Source organism: Tachyglossus aculeatus, chromosome 1, assembly GCF_015852505.1.
Source record: "Tachyglossus aculeatus isolate mTacAcu1 chromosome 1, mTacAcu1.pri, whole genome shotgun sequence".
Taxonomy (NCBI): Eukaryota; Metazoa; Chordata; class Mammalia; order Monotremata; family Tachyglossidae; genus Tachyglossus; species Tachyglossus aculeatus.
Genome location: NC_052066.1, coordinates 15,079,870 through 15,100,731, shown reverse-complemented (window position 1 = coordinate 15,100,731; position 20,862 = coordinate 15,079,870). Strand labels below are relative to the sequence as shown.

The window sequence follows — 20,862 nt, the reverse complement described above, 5'->3', positions numbered from 1 at the left end:
CGCCCCACTGTCCATCTGCAATCGTTCTGGTAGTGGATCCAGAGAGTTTTCTTGGTAAAAATATGGAATTGGTTTACCATTGACTCCTTCCATGCAGTAAACTCGAGTCTCCGCCCTCGACTCTCTCCCTGCCGCTGCCGTCCAGCACAGGGGAGTTTTGACTTGTAGCAGATTGCCTTCCAGTCACTAGCCACTGGCCAAACTGGGAATGTACTGGTTAGGCCTCTGCTTGACTCTCCCTCCCATAGTCGAAACTGGTAGAGTAGCGGAAACTCTCCAGATGCGACCCCGAGAGTGGGGAAGCAGTCACTAATTTCAAATCATAGCACACTCACTTCTACTATTACGTTGGCGTGTGTTGGGGAGAATGCTTTTAAGTTTACATTAGCTAGGAGATTACCTAATCAGCTCTGCTTCAAGATGATAAACCGACTTTTTCGTCATCATCATCATCATCATCAATCGTATTTATTGAGCGCTTACTATGTGCAGAGCACTGTACTAAGCGCTTGGGAAGTACAAATTGGCATCATATAGAGACAGTCCCTACCCAACAGTGGGCTCACAGTCCATAAGGTAAGGGGAAGGTTGATCCCGCTAAGCACTGTGTGAAAGAGAGTTGATGTCAGGAGTCAGGAGTAATCAACTGGTTCAAATGATTAAAAGCTTAATGAAAAAAGCCCTTAAATTTTTGCTTCCTAATCTCAGCCCTTTATCCTCGATATTTATTATTACAGTAAACCTTATCAAATACTTTTTTCTGTTAAAATAAAGTTTTTTCTCAATTTTATTACAGTGTAGGAAAAACTTCTTATAGAAGCCAGAGTTGGCTTAAAATAGAAATCAAGTTCAAGCTTGAGAACGGATGGTCAAAAATGGAACGGATCTGAAAAAAATAAATAAAAAGGACTACTTTAATTCATTCTGATTAAGCAGGATAATACGAAGTTTCCTCATGTGTAAAATGGGGATGAAGGACTGTGAGCCCTATGTGGGACAGCCTGATGACCTTGTATCTCCCCCGGAGCTTAGAACAGTGCTTGGCATATAGTAAGCGCTTAACAAATACCAACATTATTATCATTGTTATTATTATTAATTCGCATCCATCCTCTTCAGCACCTGGGGCAGTGCTCAGCACAGAGAGGGAATTCAATAAAAAATTGATTGATGATTGACTCTTTCTTCAGAGAGACAAGAAAGACATAATCAAAATAAGAGTGTCTTCCTATATAATTAAGACAGATTGCTAATGTAAATCCACTAGAATAAAACAAGAAGAAAATGATTTTTAATACAAATCGTGGAAATTATCAAAGGAATATTTTCGAAACAGTCACAGAAGAGGGATTGAAATTTAGACCCTTTTCTTTCTGAGGGGAGAGTGAAGGGAGGGGGAGGAGACACAAAAGACTCTTCTGAGTCCCAGCCTCTTGCAATCTGCTCTTCTAGAGATCAATTTTTTCTCTCGCCTCAACTCTGCCTCACTTTATTTTTCAACCCTGAGGGAGTAAATTAATTTACCACCAGAGGCAGAATCCACCATGGCTCTTTTTGAAAATGGGAGAAGAGCACAATTAAGCATTCTTAAATGATCTTTCCCACCCTCCTTCCACTCACCCCCGACTTTCAGTTATTTTCTGATGACTTGAGGTGAGTTTCAAAGCCCTCCACTGCAGGACAGTTTTTATTCTGGTTCAGTAAGCAGCCCCACGGGCTCCTATATTTAATAATATTTGACAATGTATAAGGACTGTTTAGAGTTTGAGTCTATGTGCTATGAGCACAGAGTAGTCTGTGCTACTCCCTGGTTGTGTTTGTTCATTGTTTGTTCTTCTAGACTGTGAGCTTGTTGTTGGGTAGGGACCGTTTCTATATGTCGTCAACTTGTACTTCCCAAGTGCTCAGTACAGTGCTCTGCACACAGTAAGTGCTCAATAAATACGACTGAATGAATGAACGAAATCTTTTAGCTAATGGTGGCAATACAATTCAACATCACGTAAGTGAATGAAATGGCTCCCTCCAGTCATGAAAGGCTAAAGGTAGCTGGAAACACCATAGAAATGGGAGGAGATAGTTTTAAAGGCTTCAAAGGTTAAGCGCTTAGTACAGTGCTCTGCACATAGAAAGCACTCAATAAATACAATTGAATGAAAGAATGAAATCTTTTAGTTAATGGCGGCAATACAATGCAACATCAAATCAGTGAATGAAATGGTTCTCTCCAGTCATGAAAGGCTTAAGGTAGCTGGAAACACCATAGAAATGGGAGGAGATAGTTTTAAAGGCTTCAAAGGCTAAGCGCTTAGTACAGTGCTCTGCACATAGTAAGCACTCAATAAATACAATTGAATGAAAGAATGAAATCTTTTAGTTAATGGCGGCAATACAATGCAACATCAAATCAGTGAATGAAATGGTTCTCTCCAGTCATGAAAGGCTTAAGGTAGCTGGAAACACCATAGAAATGGGAGGAGATAGTTTTAAAGGCTTCAAAGGCTAAGTGCTTAGTACATTGCTCTGCACATAGTAAGCACTCAATAAATACAATTGAATGAATGAATGAAATCTTTTAGTTAATGGCGGCAATACAATGCAACATCACTTCAGTGAATGAAATGGTTCTCTCCAGTCATGAAAGGCTTAACATAGCTGGAAACACCATAAAAATGGGAGAAGATAGTTTTAAAGGTTTCAAAGGCTAAGCACTTAGTACAGTGCTCGGCACACAGTAAGCACTCAACAAATATGATTGAATGAATGAATGAATGTCCCCTGAACAGATTGTGCACCTAATAAATACTATTGATTGATTGGAGAAAGTTGGAATCTAAGGAAGATACTATTCTCAGGATATTGACCCCAAACCGTGGCACTGATGAAAAGGATAAAAGCTTGGTAAAGATCTGGGGAGACTTCTCCAAAACCAGGCTGTTCTTAATCATGATTGGTTTTTTTTTCTCAGTGGATTCAATAGAAACCTAGATCAGTGCTACTTACTTATTCAACAGAGATAAATAAATAATCAAAATAAAAGAAAAAATACCGCCCTAGACATTTGCCTCTTTCTAGTCACGAGACACTGATTTCCTCTGACCACCCTATCTCTTAAGCTGGGACAGATGTTCAAGTGTTAATAATGGAAACTGCCCACGTCAGATTGCATCATAAAATAATGTAGATAATTCAAACGAATCAGATCCTGTCTGCAGGAAACACTCAGAGGACCCAGCTCATGGCAAATCATACATCAATCCCTTCAACTGGGTATAGAGAGATTAAATAGGGTTGCCCAGGGGCAACCATGATCCAATCAAACATAACTTAGGCAATTAGAACCCCTGTCTTGAACCCCACTATACTAAACTTTTGATCGAGTACCAAAGAGCTAATAGGCCCAATTTCTCAACCTATGTAGCTAACAATCCACTGGGACAGAAAGACCCTAAAATAAATTTCAGGTTATGAGAAAGGAATAGCATTGAAAAGACATCTCTGAAAGTGCTACAGGGTTAAGAGTTGCTTAGGTGATGCGGAAGTGGAATGACAATAGGGGGAGAAATAGGTGGGAAAATGAAAGATTAATCAGAGAAGGCCTCCTGGAGGATATTGGATTTCAGAAGGGTCTTGAAGATGGGGGGAGCAATGGTCTGAGGGTTGTGAATGGGGAGGAAGTTCCAGACAAGAGTCAGGGCAATCTTAGAAGGTTTATGAGGAGTGGAGAGATTGTCTGCTATGTGACCTTGGGTAAGTCATTTCACTTCTCTGTGCCTCAATCACCTTAGTTGTAAAATGGGGATTAAGACTATGAGCCCCATGTGGGACAGGGACTGTGTCCACCAATTTGCTTGTATCCATCCATCCCGGTGCTTAGTACAGTGCCTGGTACACTGTAAGTACTTAATAAATACCAACATTATTATTATTATTATTATTATTATTATTATTATTATTATCATTATCATTATAAGAAATGAAGTTTTAGAAAAGTAATCCAGGCAACAGAATGAAATATGGACTGGAGAGGGGAGAGCCAAGTGGCAGGGAGGCTTCTGAGGACTCTTTGATGCAGTAGTTAAGATCTGGGTTAGGACCTGGGTTCTAATCCTGCCTTCACCACTTGTCTGCTCTGTGACTTTGGGCAAGTCACTTTGCTTTCTTCATTTCCCTCATCTGTAAAATGGGGATTAAGACTGTGAGCCCTATGAGGGATAGGGACTGTGTCCAACCCAGTTTGCTTGTATCCACTCCAATGCTTAGTATAGTGCTTGGCACATAGCAAACACTTAACAAATACCCAATTATTATTAAGACAAGATATGACTAGTAAGTTCATTCATTCATTCATTCAATCGTATTTATTGAGCACTTACTGTGTGTAGAGCACACAGTGCTAAATACTGGCTTTGGCACACAAGTACATTCACAGTAATATAATAATAATAATAATAATAATGACATTTATTAAGTGCTTACTATGTGCAGAGCACTGTTCTAAGCGCTGGGGGGGTTACAAGGTGATCAGGTTGTCCGACATGGGGCTCACAATCTTAATCCTCATTTTACAGATGAGGTAACTGAGGCTCAGAGAAGTTAAGTGACTTGTCCAAGGTCACACAGCAGACATGTGGCTGAGTAGGGATTCAAACCCATGACCTCTGACTCCAAAGCCCATGCTTTTTCCACTGAGCCCACTGTGCCAAAGTGAATGTACTTTACAGCACTTGAGAAGTACAAATCAGCAACATATAGGGATGTCCCTACCCAAAAATGGGATCACAACTCCAATACTCTATCCTCACTAAGTGCTCAATTAATACCACTGATTAATTGATTGGCTATCTCTACTTTGTTTTAATGTCCATTTTCCTGATACCGTTGTAAGCTGCTTTGGGATCATATCCCATACTCTCTGAATTGTACAGAGTAAAGGTTCAATAAATAGCTTTATGTGACTGATGGTTAATGGTAATGATTATAGAGCTGTGGGCAGTGCCAACTTGAAGGGGAAGCTATTCCCAAAGATGATTAGGGTCATCTCCCATGGTGGCCCCTGTCTTCTTGTACTTCCCAAGCGCTTAGTACAGTGCTCTGCACACAGTAAGAGCTCAATAAATATGATTGATTGATTGATTGATTCTCAACCAGTAGCTTCCTGGCACTGGGAAGGGGGTAGAGATGGTGGTGGTGTTACTGTTATTATGGTAGTTGTTAAACACTTACTCTATGCCAGGCACTGTACTAAGCACTGTACTAAGTGTTTGGGAAGTACAATTCGGCAACATATAGAGGCCCAAAAATGGGATCACAACTCCAATACTTTATCTTCACTAAGTGCTCAATTAATACCACTGATTAATTCCCCCTCTAGACTGTAAGCCTGCTGTTGGGTAGGGACCGTCTCTATATGTTGCCAACTTGTACTTCCCAAATGCTTAGTACAGTGCTGTGCACACAGTAAGTGCTCAATAAATACAAATGAATGAATGAATGGAAGCACTGGGGTGGATACAAGCGCTAGGTTGGAGAAGCAGCGTGGCTCAGTGGAAAGAGCACGGGCTTTGGAGTCGGAGGTTATGGGTTCAAATCCTGGCTCTGCCAATTGTCAGCTGTGTGACTTTGGGCAAGTCACAACTTCTCTGTGCTTCAGTTACCTCATCTGTAAAATGGGGATGAAGACTGTGAGCCCCTGTGGGACAACCTGATCACCTTGTAACCTCCCCAGTGCTTAGAACAGTGCTTTGCACATAGTAAGCACTTAAAAAATGCCATTATTATTATTCTTGCAAGCAAATTAGGGTGGACACAGTCCCTGTCCCCTATGTGGCTTACAGTCTTAAATCCCCATTTTACAGATGAGGTAACTGAGGCATAGAGAGTAATAATAATTATGGTATTTGTTAAGCACTTACTAGCAGTGTGGTGCAGTGGATAGAGCACAGGCCTGGGAGAAAGAAGGGCATGGGTTCAAATCCCTGCTCCGCCACTTGTCAGCTATGTGACCTTGGGCAAGTCACTTAACGTCTCTGCGCCTCAGTTACCTCATCTGTAAAATGGGGATTAAGACTGTGAGCCCCACGTGGGACTACCTGATCACCTTGTATCCCCCTCCAGCACTTAGAGCAGTGCTTTGCACACAGGAAGCGCTTAACAAATGCCATTATTATTATTATTATTATTATTATTATTATTATTATTATTATTATTATTATCCCCAGCAACCCCCAATCAGAAAACCGGAGTGACTGCTGTGGCTTCATTTTCAGGGTGTGACCCCGTCTCTGTAGTTTATCCTGGAAGGGGCTGCCAACCCCAAGATTCTTACAGAAATGGGGCTCATAATATGGCCACAGCATCCTGAAGGTGCCCAGTCTTGTCTGATCTTGGATGTTAAGGAGGCTTCCATCGGGTTAGTACTTGGATGGGAGTCCACTTGGGAATTCAGGGTGCTGTACGCTTTTCCCCAAAGCACTTAATAATAACAATAATGGCATTTATTAAGCCCTTACTATGTGCAAAGCACTGTTCTAAGCACCGGGGAGGTTGCAAGGTGATCAGGTTGTCCCACGGAGGTACACAGTCTTAATCCCCATTTTCCAGATGAGGTACCTGAGGCCCAGAGAATATAAGTGACTTTCCCAAAGTCACACAGCTGACAATTGGCAGAGCTGGGATTTGAACCCATGACCTCCGACTCCAAAGCCCGGGCTCTTTCCACTGAGCCACGCTGCTTCTCTAAACATGTCCTTATCTGTAATTTATTTATTTATTTATATTCATTTATTTATATTAATGTCTGTCTCCCCCTAAAGACTGTAAGCTCATTATGGGTAAGGGATGTGTTCTGTTTATAATAATAATAATAATAATGATGGCATTTATTAAGCGCTTACTATGCGCCAAGCACTGTTCTAAGCGCTGGGGAGGTGACAAGGTGATCAGGTTGTCCCACGTGGGGCTCACAGTCTTAATCCCCATTTTACAGATGAGGTAACTGAGGCCCAGAGAAGTGAAGTGACTTGTCCAAAGTCACACAGCTAACAAGTGGCAGAGCCGGGATTTGAACCCACGACCTCTTATTGTTTTACTGTACCCTCCCAAGTGCTTAGTAAAGTGCTCTGCCCACAGTAAGTGCTCAATAAATACGATTGACTGACTGACTGACAAGCGTAAATCCAAGCTTGATTTCAGGTCTGGGCAATTCATTAGTTAGTCCTTGTCCTTGTTTTCTCTCCCATTGACTGGAGATCATTTCCCACTTTGGTCTTTTCAGCCACACAGCATCAGTTTTGTCTTCTTCGAATGGGCATGATGTCCATATATTTTCCACTTTAATGAGAACTATTAGTCAGTTAATCAATCAATGGCATTTACGGAGCATTTATTGCATGCAGCACGCTGTACCAACTGCTTGGGAGATCACAATGCAATAGAGCTGATAGAAATGATCCCTGCCCACAAGGAGCTTGCAGTCTAGAGCAGCCTTAAAATAAATTACAGATAAGGGAAATGGGAGAGTATAAGGATAGGTACAGAATCAATCAATCAGTAATCAATCAATCGCATTTATTGAGTGCTTACTGTGTGCAGAGCACTGTCCCAAGCGCTTGGGAAGTACAAGTTGGCAACATATAGAGACAGTCCCTACCCAACAGTGGGCTCACAGTCTAGAATACTACTACTACTAATAATAATAATGGCATTTGTTAAGCACTTACTACGTGCAAAGCACTGTTGTAAGCGCTGGGGGGGTTACAAGGTGATCAGGTTGTCCCACGTGGGGCTCACAGTCTTAATCCCAATTTTACAGATGAGGGAACTGAGGCTCAGAGAAGTAAAGTGTCTTGCTCAAGGCTACACAGCAGACATGTGGCGGAGCTAGGATTCGAACCCATGACCTCTGACTCCTAAGCCTGTGCTCTTTCCATTGATCCATGCTGTAGTATTTATTGAGTCCTTACAGTGTGCAGAGCACTGTACTAAGTGCTTGGGAGTATACAATATGGCAGAATTGGTAGACATGTTACCTGCCCTCCTTCCTCTCCCCCTCGTCCCCCTCTCCATCCCCCCCATCTTACCTCCTTCCCTTCCCCACGGCACCTGTATATATGTATATATGTTTGTACATATTTATTACTCTATTTATTTGTTTATTTTATTTGTACATATCTATTCTATTTATTTTATTTTGTTAGTATGCTTGGTTTTGTTCTCTGTCTCCCCCTTTTAGACTGTGAGCCCACTGTTGAGTAGGGACTGTCTCTATTTTTGCCAATTTGTACTTCCCAAGCGCTTAGTACAGTGCTCTGCACATGGTAAGCACTCAATAAATACGATTGATGATGATGATGATGAATGCCCTCAATGCTTACTGGCCCCCCTGATGGATTGGTCAGTTGGCGATGGTATTTAGTATTCTAATTTGTCACCGGCTGCCAATTCCATTCTCTTTTCATCTGGGCCTGATAAAGCAAGAGTCAAGGAGACTGAGGTGACAGTCTCAAAACAATTGCTCCATCTTTCCGCAAATCAGAAACCTAGCCTCGAGTCTAGTCGTGTTCTTTTGCATTTTTCAGAAGGCTTTGGTACTTCGACGTCCAAATCTTGGAGACGTTTCGGGTTGTATGCGCATTTGTGAGGCTTAAAGAAAGCAACCATTGAAAGTGAGGTCGGCTTGAAATCCATGTAGAAATAGAGATGGAAAGCCACCATTTAAAGCAGCGGAAAACAATTATGTATATCACCTTCCCTCTCCTCCCACTTCCTCCCAGCCCCTGAAAAGATGTGCCATAAGGGCCACCCTTCCTACTCCCACGACCTGTATATAGCTCACAAGATTCAAACTCTGATGCCATTATGCAGTAATTCCCTTCTGCATCCCCCCCTCCTCTTCTCCCTTTCTAATGTTCCAGCTCCCGCGGAAGTCACCTTCGCCTTCGACGTCGGAGATGGTCCTTTGGAGGTCACCGTGAGATCTCCGTCCCCTCTGAATGACAACCAGTGGCACTTCGTCAGAGCCGAGAGAAATCTCAAGCTGTCTTCGCTTCAAGTGGACAGCCTCCCGAGGAAGACGGTGGAGACGTCTGCTGAAGGGCATTTCCGCTTGCAGCTGAACAGTCCCTTATTTGTAGGTAGGGAGATCTCTTTAAAGAAGGCATTACGACCCATTGTTATAACTGCCAAGTGCTTAGAACAGTGCTTTGCACATAGCAAGCGCTTAAAAATGCCATCATCATCATCGACCATTTCACCAGCTGCCAATCCCATTCTCTTTTCGTCTGGGCCTGATAAAGCAAGAGTCAAGGAGACTGAGGTGACAGTCTCAAAACAATTGCTCTATCTTTCCGCAAATCAGAAACCTAACCTCGGTTCTAGTCATGTTCTTTTTTCATTTTTCAGAAGGCTTCGGTACTTTGACGTCCAAATCTTGGATACGTTTCGGGTTGTATGCCCATTCTTAATTACTCCTGCAGCTTCAAGGAAGGGAGGGTACCTTTTGTTGTATTTTGGTAGAAGAAAGCACAGTCCAACCGTAATTTTCACCTTGGAGGTAGAGAATTGGTTGTTGGTTGAGTAGTTTCCATTATTTGGAAAATGAAAGGAAATATGTGAGTATAAAGTAGGAAATTATAAAAAAAATAAGGAGTTTTCCTTAGATGAGACTCGAATTTCACTGTGTTTATTAGGGCCCCTTGCAAACGAACGAAAACTGGATTAACCTCCCAATAGTTTTCCCAACGGACCATTCTCATCATCATCAATCGTATTTATTGAGTGCTTACTATGTGCAGAGCACTGTACTAAACGCTTGGGAAGTACAAATTGGCAACATATAGAGACAGTCCCTACCCAACAGTGGGCTCACAGTCTAAAAGGGGGAGACAGAGAACAAAACCAAACATACTAACAAAGTAAAATAAATAGAATAGATATGTACAAATAAATTAAATAAATAGAGTAAAAAAATGTGTACAAACATATATACATATATACAGGTGCTGTGGGGAAGGGAGGGAGGTAAGATGGGGGGATGGAGAGGGGGACGAGGGAGAGTGGAAGAACACCTAGAGGCGATGCAATGTTTGTGTTTTATTTCTTACTGCCTTGGATAGAGGTTATTGGATATAGGCTTTTTAAAATCTTATAAGAAGAATGGAATTCTAACATATGTTAATCTCAATAAAGTAGAAAGGAAATAGCCAATATTTCAGCTTCCAAAGCCAACTTTTGGCTTGAATTATCTAGTTCAACTGTGTGAATAGATCACATTAACCCAATGATTTCAAATCTCCATCTCAACTGGAGTGTGTATATCCGGCTTCTAAACAGAATTCCCACCTGTGCATTCTCTCCTAGCGCTTAATATGGTGCTGTGCACACAGTCAGTACTGAATAAATACCCTTACCACTACTATACAGTATAGGAAATGAAGGAAATGGCATAGCAAATGTGTTTCATAATTTTCCATGCATTCATTACACAATGTTTATCTGTTCATCTGTCATATTTTCCGCATCCAACAGAAGCTCAAATACAAATGATTAAATGTTTTCAGCGATTAGTAGTCATTTGCTTAATTAATAACTCATATAACACGACTTGTTAAAAATATTTCAAATTCACGCAGTTGTTTTATTGTATTTATGTGTAGCACTTCACTGCTCTGGAGAAGCTTGCTCGTCACAAGATTTAATACCTTTTTTTGGTGGAATCAATTCAAGTATTTTGCAATTTTCATAAATTACATTCCATGATAAAGTTTAATTTCATTTTATTTATCTTCAAGGAGCATTTATGGATCCATCTGGCTGAATGGTACTATATAAAGGCAGTATAAGACCCTTTTTATTATTTCATGCATATTTCATGTTGCTGCAAAATTAGTTTATGACCTGAGTCTATGACAACTTAATTCAAGTGAAAAAGAAAAAGTACAAAGTTCTGGATGGCAGGCTTACATTTTCTGGGGTTTCTGTTTGAACATGACAGCCATCCCTGGTAAAATTAGTGTATTTTAGTGTCATCGTAGCAAAAGGAGAGAAGCTCATTAGATGTATGGTCAGGGTCAGGATATCAAGAGCCAATCCGTTTTGGTTATTATCTTGTAATGGCATTTAATAAGCACTTACCCTGCTCCAGGCAGTGCTAAACTCTGTTTTGGCACAAAATAATCAGAAAAGACACGTTTCTGTTCCCACATGAGGCTCACCACCTAAAAGATAGGGAGACCAGATGTCAATCAATCAGTAGTATGATTTGAGTCCTTACTCTGAGCAGAACACTGGACTTAATGCTTTGGAGAAAACAATATAGTGAGTGGAAATTATCCTGCCTTCTAGGCGTTTACAATCTAGTGGAGGAGACAGGTAGGCAGATGCAATAAAATACATATGGGGAATAGGTAGAGATGATGATGAAGAATATCTGGGCACTTAAATGGTGGTGAAATGTGGTGGTAGGGATGGAAATATGGGCTGTGTCCAACTGATTAGTTTTTATCTACCCCAGGGCTTCTTATTATTAATAATAATGATAAAAATTGAGGTATTTGTTAAGCACTTTACTATGTTTCAATCACTGTACTAAGTGCTGGGGTAGATACAAGGTAATTGGGTAGGACACAGTCCCCGTCGTGGCTCAGTGGAAAGAACATGGGCTTGAGAGTCAGAAGTCGTGGGTGCTAATCCCTGCTCAGCAATGTGTCAGCTGTGTGACTTTGGGCAAGTCACTTCAGTTCTCGGTGCCTCAGTTACCTCATCTGTCAAATGGGGATTAAGACTGTGAGCCCCCCGTGGGACAGCCTGATCACCTTGTAACCTCCCCAGCGCTTGGGAGGCCTTCCCAGACTGAGCCCCCTCCTTCCTCTCCCCCTCCTCCCCATCCCCCCGCCTTACCTCCTTCCCCTCCCCGCAGCACCTGTATATATGTATATATGTTTGTACGTATTTATTACTCTATTTTATTTGTACATATTTATTCTATTTTATTTTGTTAATATGCTTTGTTTTGTTGTCTGTCTCCCCCTTCCAGACTGTGAGCCCGCTGTTGGGTAGGGACCGTCTCTATATGTTGCCAACTTGTACTTCTCAAGCGCTTAGTACAGTGCTCTGCACACAGTGAGCGCTCATAAATACGATTGAATGAATGAATGAATGCATGCATGAGCAGTGCTTTGCACATAGTAAGTGCTTAATAAATGCTATTATTATTATTATTATTTTTTTTTTTTTCTACTGTGTCACCTTGGGCAAGTCACTTAACTTCCCTGAGCCTCAGTTACCTCATCTGTAAAATGAAGATTAAGACTGTGAGCCCCACGTGGGACAACGTGATCACCATGTATCCCCCCCCCCCCCCCCAGTGCTTAGAACAGTGCTTGGCACATAGTAAGCACTTAACACATGCCATTATTATTATTATTATTATTATTATTATTATTATTGCCATATAGGGCTTAAAATGTAAATCCCAATTTTACAGTTGAGGTAACTGAGGCACAGAGAAGTGAAGTGACTTGCCCAAGGTCAAACAACAGTCAGGTGGCAGAGCCGAGATTAGAATCCTGGTCCTCTGACTCTTAAGCATGTGTTCTTTCCATTAGTCCATGCTGCTTCTCAGCTTAGTACAGTGCTTGGCACATAGTAAGCACTTAATAAAAACCATTCATTCATTTATTCATTCAATCGTATTTATTGAGCACTTACTGTCTGCAGAGCACTGTACTAAGCGCTTAGGAAGTACAAGTTGGCAACATATAGAGACGATCCCTACCCAACGGTGGGCTCACAGTCTAGGAGGGGGAGACAAAGAACAAAACAAAACATATTAACAAAATAAAATAAATAGAATATATTTGTACAAATAATAGAATAAATATGTACAAATAAAAAAAGTGTGATAAAAATAAAAAAAAACTGTTGGAAAACTTTTAAGAAAATGAGTATTTTGTAGGGAAGATGAAGAGTTCAGTTTTGGACTTGTTGAGGTTGAAGTGCAGAGGGACATCCATGCAGAGATGTCCTGGAGGCAAGAGGATATGTGAGATGGCAGAGGATATGTGAGAAACAACATGGCCTAGTAGATAGATAAATAGTAATAATGATGACATTTGGAAAGTGCTTACTACATGCAAAGCACTATTCTAAGTGCTCGGGAGGTTACAAGGTGATCAGCTTGTCCCACGTGGGGCTCAAAGTCTTAATCCGCATTTTACAGATGAGGTAACTGAGGCCCAGAGAAGGGAAGTGACTTGCCCAAAGTCACACAGCTGACAAGTGGTGGAGCTGGGATTTGAACCCATGACCTCTGTCTGACTCCCAAGCCCGTGCTCTTTCCATTGAGCCGCACTTCTTCTCTAATCACAGGCCTCGTAGTAAAAAGGACCTGGGTTCTAATCCTAGTTCAACCACTTGTCTGCTGCATGATCTTGAGCAAGTCACTTCACTTCTCTATGCCTCAGTTACTTCATCTGTTAAATGGGGATTAAGACGATGAGCCCCAGTGGGCTGCGGATTGTTTCCAATCCCACTGTTGGGTAGGGACTGTCTCTATATGTTGCCAATTTGTACTTCCCAAGTGCTTAGTACAGTGCTCTGCACATAGTAAGCACTCAATAAATATGATTGACGATGATGATGATTAGCTGCATCTACCCTGACGCTTAGTGCAGTGCCTGGCACATAGTAAGCACTTGACAAATACCATAAAAAAACTGGGATAATTGAAGCTATGAGAGCAGATAATAATTATGATAATGATGGCATTTGTTATGAGCTCCCCAAGGGAGCCGATGTAGATTGACAGTAGAAAAAAATGATGGCATTTATTAAGTGTTTACTATGTTCTAAGCACTGGGGAGGTTACAAGGTGATCAGGTTGTCCCACGGGGGGCTCACAGTCTTAATCCCCACTTTACAGATGAGGTAACTGAGGCACAGAGAGGTGAAGTGACTTGCCCAAAGTCACACAGCTGACAATTGGCAGAGCTGGGATTTGAACCCGTGATCTCTTACTCCAAAGCCTGGGCTCCTTCCACTGAACCATGCTGCTTCTCCCAGGACATGCAGACCTGAGCACTCATTCATTCAATCGTATTTATTGAGCGCTTACTGTGTGCAGAGCACTGTACTAAGCACTTGGGAAGTACAAGTTGGCAACATATAGAGACGGTCCCTACCCAACAGTGGGCTCACATTGAAAGACCTGAAGAGTTAGAGGGTGACAGGCATTGGAAAAGCTGAGAAGGATCAAACAGAGTGGTAGGAGGAGAACCAGGAGAAGGCTATCGGGGATACCAAAGTTATTGCCTCCCCAGATGAGGAAACTGAGGCACAGAGAAGCTTTGATCCAGCCAAAATCTTTTAAAGGCCCATGGTAGAGCTGGAACTGTAGCTAGGTCTACTAACTCAATCTATCCATCATATTTATTGAGCACTTACTATGTGCAGAGCACTCCCAGCCTCCTGGGCTTTCCATCTAAGACACATGCCCCTCCATGCCTCTCCATCCCCCCCATCTTACCTCCTTCCCTTTCCCACAGCACCTGTATATATGTATATATGTTTGTACATATTTATTACTCTATTTATTTATTTATTTTATTTGTACATATCTATTCTATTTATTTTATTTTGTTAGTATGTTTGGTTTTGTTCTCTGTCTCCCCCTTTTAGACCGTGAGCCCACTGTTGGGTAGGGACTGTCTCTATATGTTGCCAATTTGTACTTGCCAAGCACTTAGTACAGTGCTCTGCACATAGTAAGCGCTCAATAAATACGATTGATGATGATGACATGCACTTTAGGACTATTTAGACTAAGCAAAACATCCCTAAATTTTGTTCCAGATGTGAAATCTTGTCTTCAGTCCCATAATATCCCATTTCTCATTGTGGGCAGGAACTGTGGCTGTTTATTGTTGTACTAGACTCTCCCAAGCGCTTAGAAGCAGTATGGCCTAATGGCAAGAGCCCAGGCTTGGGAGTAAGAAGACGTGGGTTCTAATCCCGATTCTGCCACTTGTCCGCTGTGAGACCTTGGTCAAGTCACTTAACTTCTGTGTGCCTCTGTTACCTTATCTGTAAAAGGGGGATTGAGACTGTGTGCCCCACGTGGGACAACCCGATTACCTTATATCTATTCCAGTGCTTAGAACAGTGCTTGGCACATAATAATAATAATAATCATGATGGCATTTATTAAGCGCTTACAATGTGCCAAACACAGTTCTAAGCACTGGGGAGGTTACAAGGTGATCAGGTTGTCCCATGGGGGGCTCACAGTCTTAATCCCCATTTTACAGATGAGGTAACGAGGCACAGAGGAGTGAAGTGACTTGCCCAGAGTCACACAGCTGACAATTGGCTGAGCTGGGATTTGCGATAGTTAAGATAGTAAGCGCATAACAAATACTATATACACTATAGTACTACAATGCTATAATAATAATTATTATTATTGTTAGAAAAATGTGCTGCACACAGTAAGCATTTACTGTGTGCAGAGTATTGTACTAAGTGCTTGGGAAGTACAGGTTGGCAACATATAATAATAATGTTGGTATTTGTTTAGCGCTTACTATGTGCAAAGCACTGTTCTAAGCGCTTGGGGGAATACAAGGAGATGAGGTTGTCCCATGTGGGGCTCACAGTCTTAATCCCCATTTTACAGATGAGGGAACTGAGGCACAGAGAAGTGAAGTGACTTGCCCAAGGTCACACAGCAGACATGTGGGGGAGGCAGAACTCGAACCCATGGCCTGTGACTCCCAAGCCCGCGCTCTTTCCACTGAGCCAACAAGAAGTCACATTCTCCTCCAGCACTTAGAACAGTATATGACGCAAAGTAAGCACTTAACAAATACCATAAAAAAATCCATTGAGAAGCAACATGGCTCAGTAGAAAGAGACTGGGCTTGGGAGTCAGAGGTCTTGGGTTCTAATCCTGCCTCTGCCACTTGTCTGCTGTGTGACTTTGAGCAATTCACTTAACTACTCTGGGCCTCAGTTACCTCATCTATAAAATGGGGATTAAGACTGTGAGCCCCATGTGGGACAACCTGATGACCTAGTATCTCCCCCAGAGCTTAGAACAGCACTTGGCACATAGTAAGCGCTTAACAAATACCATCATCATCATCAAAAGAGGAAAGTTACTCAGTTACACCTCCTCCCATGCCCAGTGTCTCCATGAAGGAATTTGCCATTGCAAATGATAAATACCTCAGAGAGGCTCAAAAGTATTTTTATCAGTTTTTTATTGACCAAGCATGATGATGGCATAGATTCCATAGAAATGAAACCATTGTGCCTACTGATGCCCAGGCATTCATTGGCAGTTCCCGGAAAAGCGTGGCTTAATGGCAAGAGCCCGAGCCTGGGAGTTGGAGAACATGGGTTCTAATCTCGGCTCTGCTGCCTGTCTGCTGTATGACCTTGGGCAAGCCGCTTCGCTTCTCTGTGCCTCAGTTACCTCGTCTGTAAAATGGGAATTAAGCCTGTGAGCCCCATGTAGGACAACTTGATTACCTTGTATCTATCCCAGCTCTTAGAACAGTGTTTGGCACAGAGTAAGTGCTTAACAAATAGCATTGGTAATTATTATTCATTCATTCATTCAATCATATTTATTGAGCGCTTACTGTGTACAGAGCACTGTACTAAATGCTTGGAAAGTACAAGTTGGCAACATATAGAGATGGTCCCTACCCAACAGTGGGCTCACAGTCTAGAAGGGCAATTATTATTAAATGCAATTGCCGTGACAGGTGACCATGTGTGGTTGTGTTAGCTTCTGGACTAAGAGCCCATTGTTGGGTAGGGACTGCCTCTGTATGTTGTCAAATTGTACTTTCCAAGCGCTTAGTACAGTGCCCTGCACACAGTAAGCGCTCAGTAAATACGATGGAATGAATGAATGAATGGACTTTGTGTTGAGGTTTAGCAGTGGCAGTGGAAAAGTCTGGGACCTCTGTTAGGCCAAGAGTCATCGGGAAAAGAGAAATGCCATAATAATAATAATAATAATAATAATAATAATGGTATTTGTTAAGCACTTATTATGTGCAAAGCACTGTTCTAAGTGCTGGGGGGAATACAAGGAGATAAGGTTGTCCCATGTGGGGCTCACAGTCCGAATCCCCATTTTACAGATGAGGGATCTGAGGCCCAGAGAAGTGAAGTGACTTGCCCAAGGTCACACAGTAGACCTGTGGGGGAGGCAGGATTCGAACCCATGACCTCTGACTCCCAAGCCCGCGCTCTTTCCACTGATCAGAGGAATCAGGAGGTTTATAATCTCGATTTGCTCCGCTCACAAAGGATCATGCAGGGCCTTGGGCCAGAGCAGAAACTGAGAACATCCACACTTCTCTCCTTCCTCCCCCTCTCCCTCCCTTTCTCTCTCTCCCTCCTTCCCTCCTTCCCTCCCTCCCATGACTGTTCCCCTCCGCTCACCCCTTGCAGGCCGATTGAGAGTTTTATTGGGGCACAGTCTGGGAAATGATAATAATAATGATGGCATTTGTTAAGCGCTTACTATGTGCAAAGCACTGTTCTAAGCGCTGGAAAGAGACAGGTTTTCAAATCCCTGGCACCTCTCCCTAGCACCTGTGAAATACAAGTCAATTCTAATCATGCAATTACCCACTATAGGGTCTATGTTCTGACAGAGGTTCTAGCAGCTTTGGCAAACGTTCCAGCCCATCATCCTGAATTTTCTCTATTAGTAGAGAAAATTGAAGCGCAGAACAATTGTAAGAGAAAATCAGAAACTTTCTCACTAGATGAGCAAGAACGTGGGCCAGAGAGTCTGATCTCTGGTCACCACTTGCCTGTTATGAGACCTTTGCCAAATCACTAAGGCGCTTTGCTGTGCCTCGGTTTCCTCATCTGTAAAATGTTGTCTCATCATTTTTTCTCCCTCATACAGATACTCTCATGTGGGACAGGAACTGTGTCTGACCTGATAATCATATTTCCACTCCAGTGTTCAGTACAGCGCTTAGCATATAGAAAGCAGTTAACAAATGCACCATTATCATTACTGTTCTTGTTATCATTATTAGTCAATGTTGAAGCCAAAGCTCCTTTCTCCCATTTCTTCCCTTGTTACTATTCATGATGTTATATATGGCTTGATTTTAGAGGCTCCTCTGCATTCTTTCATTTTCTTCTTGGTCCCTACAGATTATAAAGAAATATTTCTGCTAGATACAGAGATTACCAAGACTATTGAATTACAAGGAGATGATGTCATATGAAGCCTCACTCCCTAGCTCATGGTCTAATTACCCCTCCCTGCCTAGAGATAAAGTGAAATTGCCATTTTCTGGAAGGGAGAAGGAGGGGAGGGAAGAGAAAAATAGTAGTTGCAGATGGAACAATTTGGGGCAACTCAAGAAGACTGTGTCTGGCAGAGAAGCAGTGTGGCTCAGTGGAAAGAGCACAGGCTTGGGAGCCAGAGGTCATGGGTTCAAATCCCAGCTCCACCAGTTGTCAGCTGTGTGACTTTGGGCAAGCCACTTAACTTCTCTGTGCCTCAGTTACCTCATCTGTAAAATGGGGATTAAGACTGTGAGCCCCATGTGGGACAACCTGATCACCTTGTATCCTTCCCAGTGCTTAGAACAGTGATTTGCACATAGTAAGCACTTAACAAATGCCATCATTTATTTTTATTTTATTTAATGCCTCAGTGGGGAATGCAGTAGAAATTGAGACACTGTAAATGGCAAAGCATATGGAAAAATGATACCAACATTCCTAAAGTGTTCGAGGCTAAAACTTGTTCTGCTTCTTCATGCCACAGCACTGCTGAATTCATTTGATTTTGAGATTTATAATGCATCAAAGAAGCATGATTTGGAAAAATGGCCAGCTTGAGATCAAGAGAATTAGCAGTAGTAGTTATGCTTCTGTGGTGTACCAAGCACTGTGCTAAACACTGGCAAATTTCACACTGTCCTCACTTTAAGAAGTTTAATGAGGGGATTAAGTGGTGAAACAAGAAGCTTCCATTTGTATAGGAGGAAAGGGGAGGGTCATATCTGCATCCCATTCCTTTATAAATCCTCTGCCCATATGCTTTTTGCTACCAATGCCAGATATGTTTGTTATATGAGAATTAGCATGATGTATTAGCATTTTACTAAGAATTAGTGACTATAATTTGACAATTACCAGATGCCAAGAGTATGATCTTTTTTCCCAGTGGAATTATGAGGCTTTCCCTCCTATAAATTCAAAGCACTCTAAGCATAATGGATGTGAAATTGAAAAGATGTTATTGATCTCTAGGCTTGTCCCAAGAGAGAAAGCCAGCAAGAAACACTCTTGGGCCCTAGCCTTTCATCCTCACAAAGAAACAAAATACCAATGGAAATTTAAACTGCAAGTAAGAGGGAAGATACAAATGGACTTTCTCTACAGATGATTTCTTGCTTTTGACAGACGTGTGTGTGTGTGTTGTGTAAATTGATATCAGTGTGACTTAATTTGGTAAATTTATTTTCAGAAGTGTGGATCTGAGCTGTTAAATGGCCCATGTTGACTTGTCTCTTTGCAAAGCAGTTGCTTTTTCATTTTGGCTGCTCTCAAGTGATTGAACGCGTTTGCTTTCTGCATGCATCATTGCAACTTGAGCATTGAAAGAGACTGTGTCCTTCTAAAGCAGGGGGAGTTGAGAAGAACAGGGCTGTTTTCATCATCAACATTTCATTTAGCTTTGGTAAAACACAATTTCTCTGTGCCTCGGTTTCCTCATCTAGTCAGTGTTGGCATTTATTTGGAATCTTAAGAGATCAGATAGTATCCATTGGTTACTCTCTGTCCTAGGGCTTTGTAGTTTATCTTGGAGTGCAACCAAATAGCCAATCTCCAGAAAATGGCATTACACCAAGTGATTATCATTACAAGGCTGAAAAGTAGAGAGAGCAATAATGTGACTCGTTTTGTTTTGGCTTCTAAGCATTTCTTCCAGGAAGTCCAATACCATATGCTAGGTAAGGAACCCATGTGTTCCCTATACTGAATGCACCTTTGAATTTTTTGTGGGTCCTGGGCATAAAATATCAAGAGTGGAATTGGACATTCTTACCATTCTCCTCATCTTCTATGCATCCTGTTGGGAGCCCAGAGTCAGAACTGTTGGTTTTGCTCCATTTTCTGCCTTTGGGAAGTGGATAAATAAAGAGCTTTCTGAAAACCCAGAGGCTCCTTTCAAAAGAATTATTTACCGGAGGCAGCGAGCCTTAGTACAGTGCTCTGCACACAGTAAGCGCTCAATAAATATGATTGAATGAATGAAAAATGTAACCCTTCAATCTCCACAGAATTAAATAATTTCACTGAGTTTTGCCACCTTGGCAGCCTATGGTTAATGACACCATGATAGAGTTAGAAAATAGAATCCAAAGGGTCAACATGTCATTTGAGAAGCTTATGTACAGATTGTGACCCCAAACCTCAGACTAAACCTAAGTCCTTCAGGACAATTGTGTGCCCTTTTTCTTGTGGCTGCGCACATTCAATCAATCATCGATTTTTATGAGTACTCACTGTGTTCAGAGCACTGTACTGGACAATTGGAAGTATACAAAAGAGTTGGTAGACACAGTCCCTGCCTTCAAGGAGCTTAGAATCTAATGGCAACAGAATATAAAGATCTGTATTTAAGTGCTCTGTGGTTGGGGTGAGAATAAAAGTACTTAGAAAGTATGGACCCAAGGGCAGAGGTGATGTAGAATAGGGTGCAGAAATGAGAGGTTAGTTAGGGAAGGCTTCCTGAAAAGGGGATGATTTTAGAAGGGCTTTGAAGATGGGGAGAGTCGTGGTCTTTCAGATATAATGGAAGAGGGAGTT

At 41.9% G+C, this 20,862-nt stretch overlaps 1 protein-coding gene across 1 annotated transcript in view; it reads left to right on the top strand.

Moving 5' to 3' along the window:
- Positions 1–20,862, top strand: part of CNTNAP5 (contactin associated protein family member 5) — a 919,822-nt gene that overhangs the window by 767,410 nt on the left and 131,550 nt on the right. The window contains 1 exon segment of the mRNA XM_038741400.1: positions 8,916–9,134. Coding sequence (XP_038597328.1) covers positions 8,916–9,134 — 219 coding nt within the window.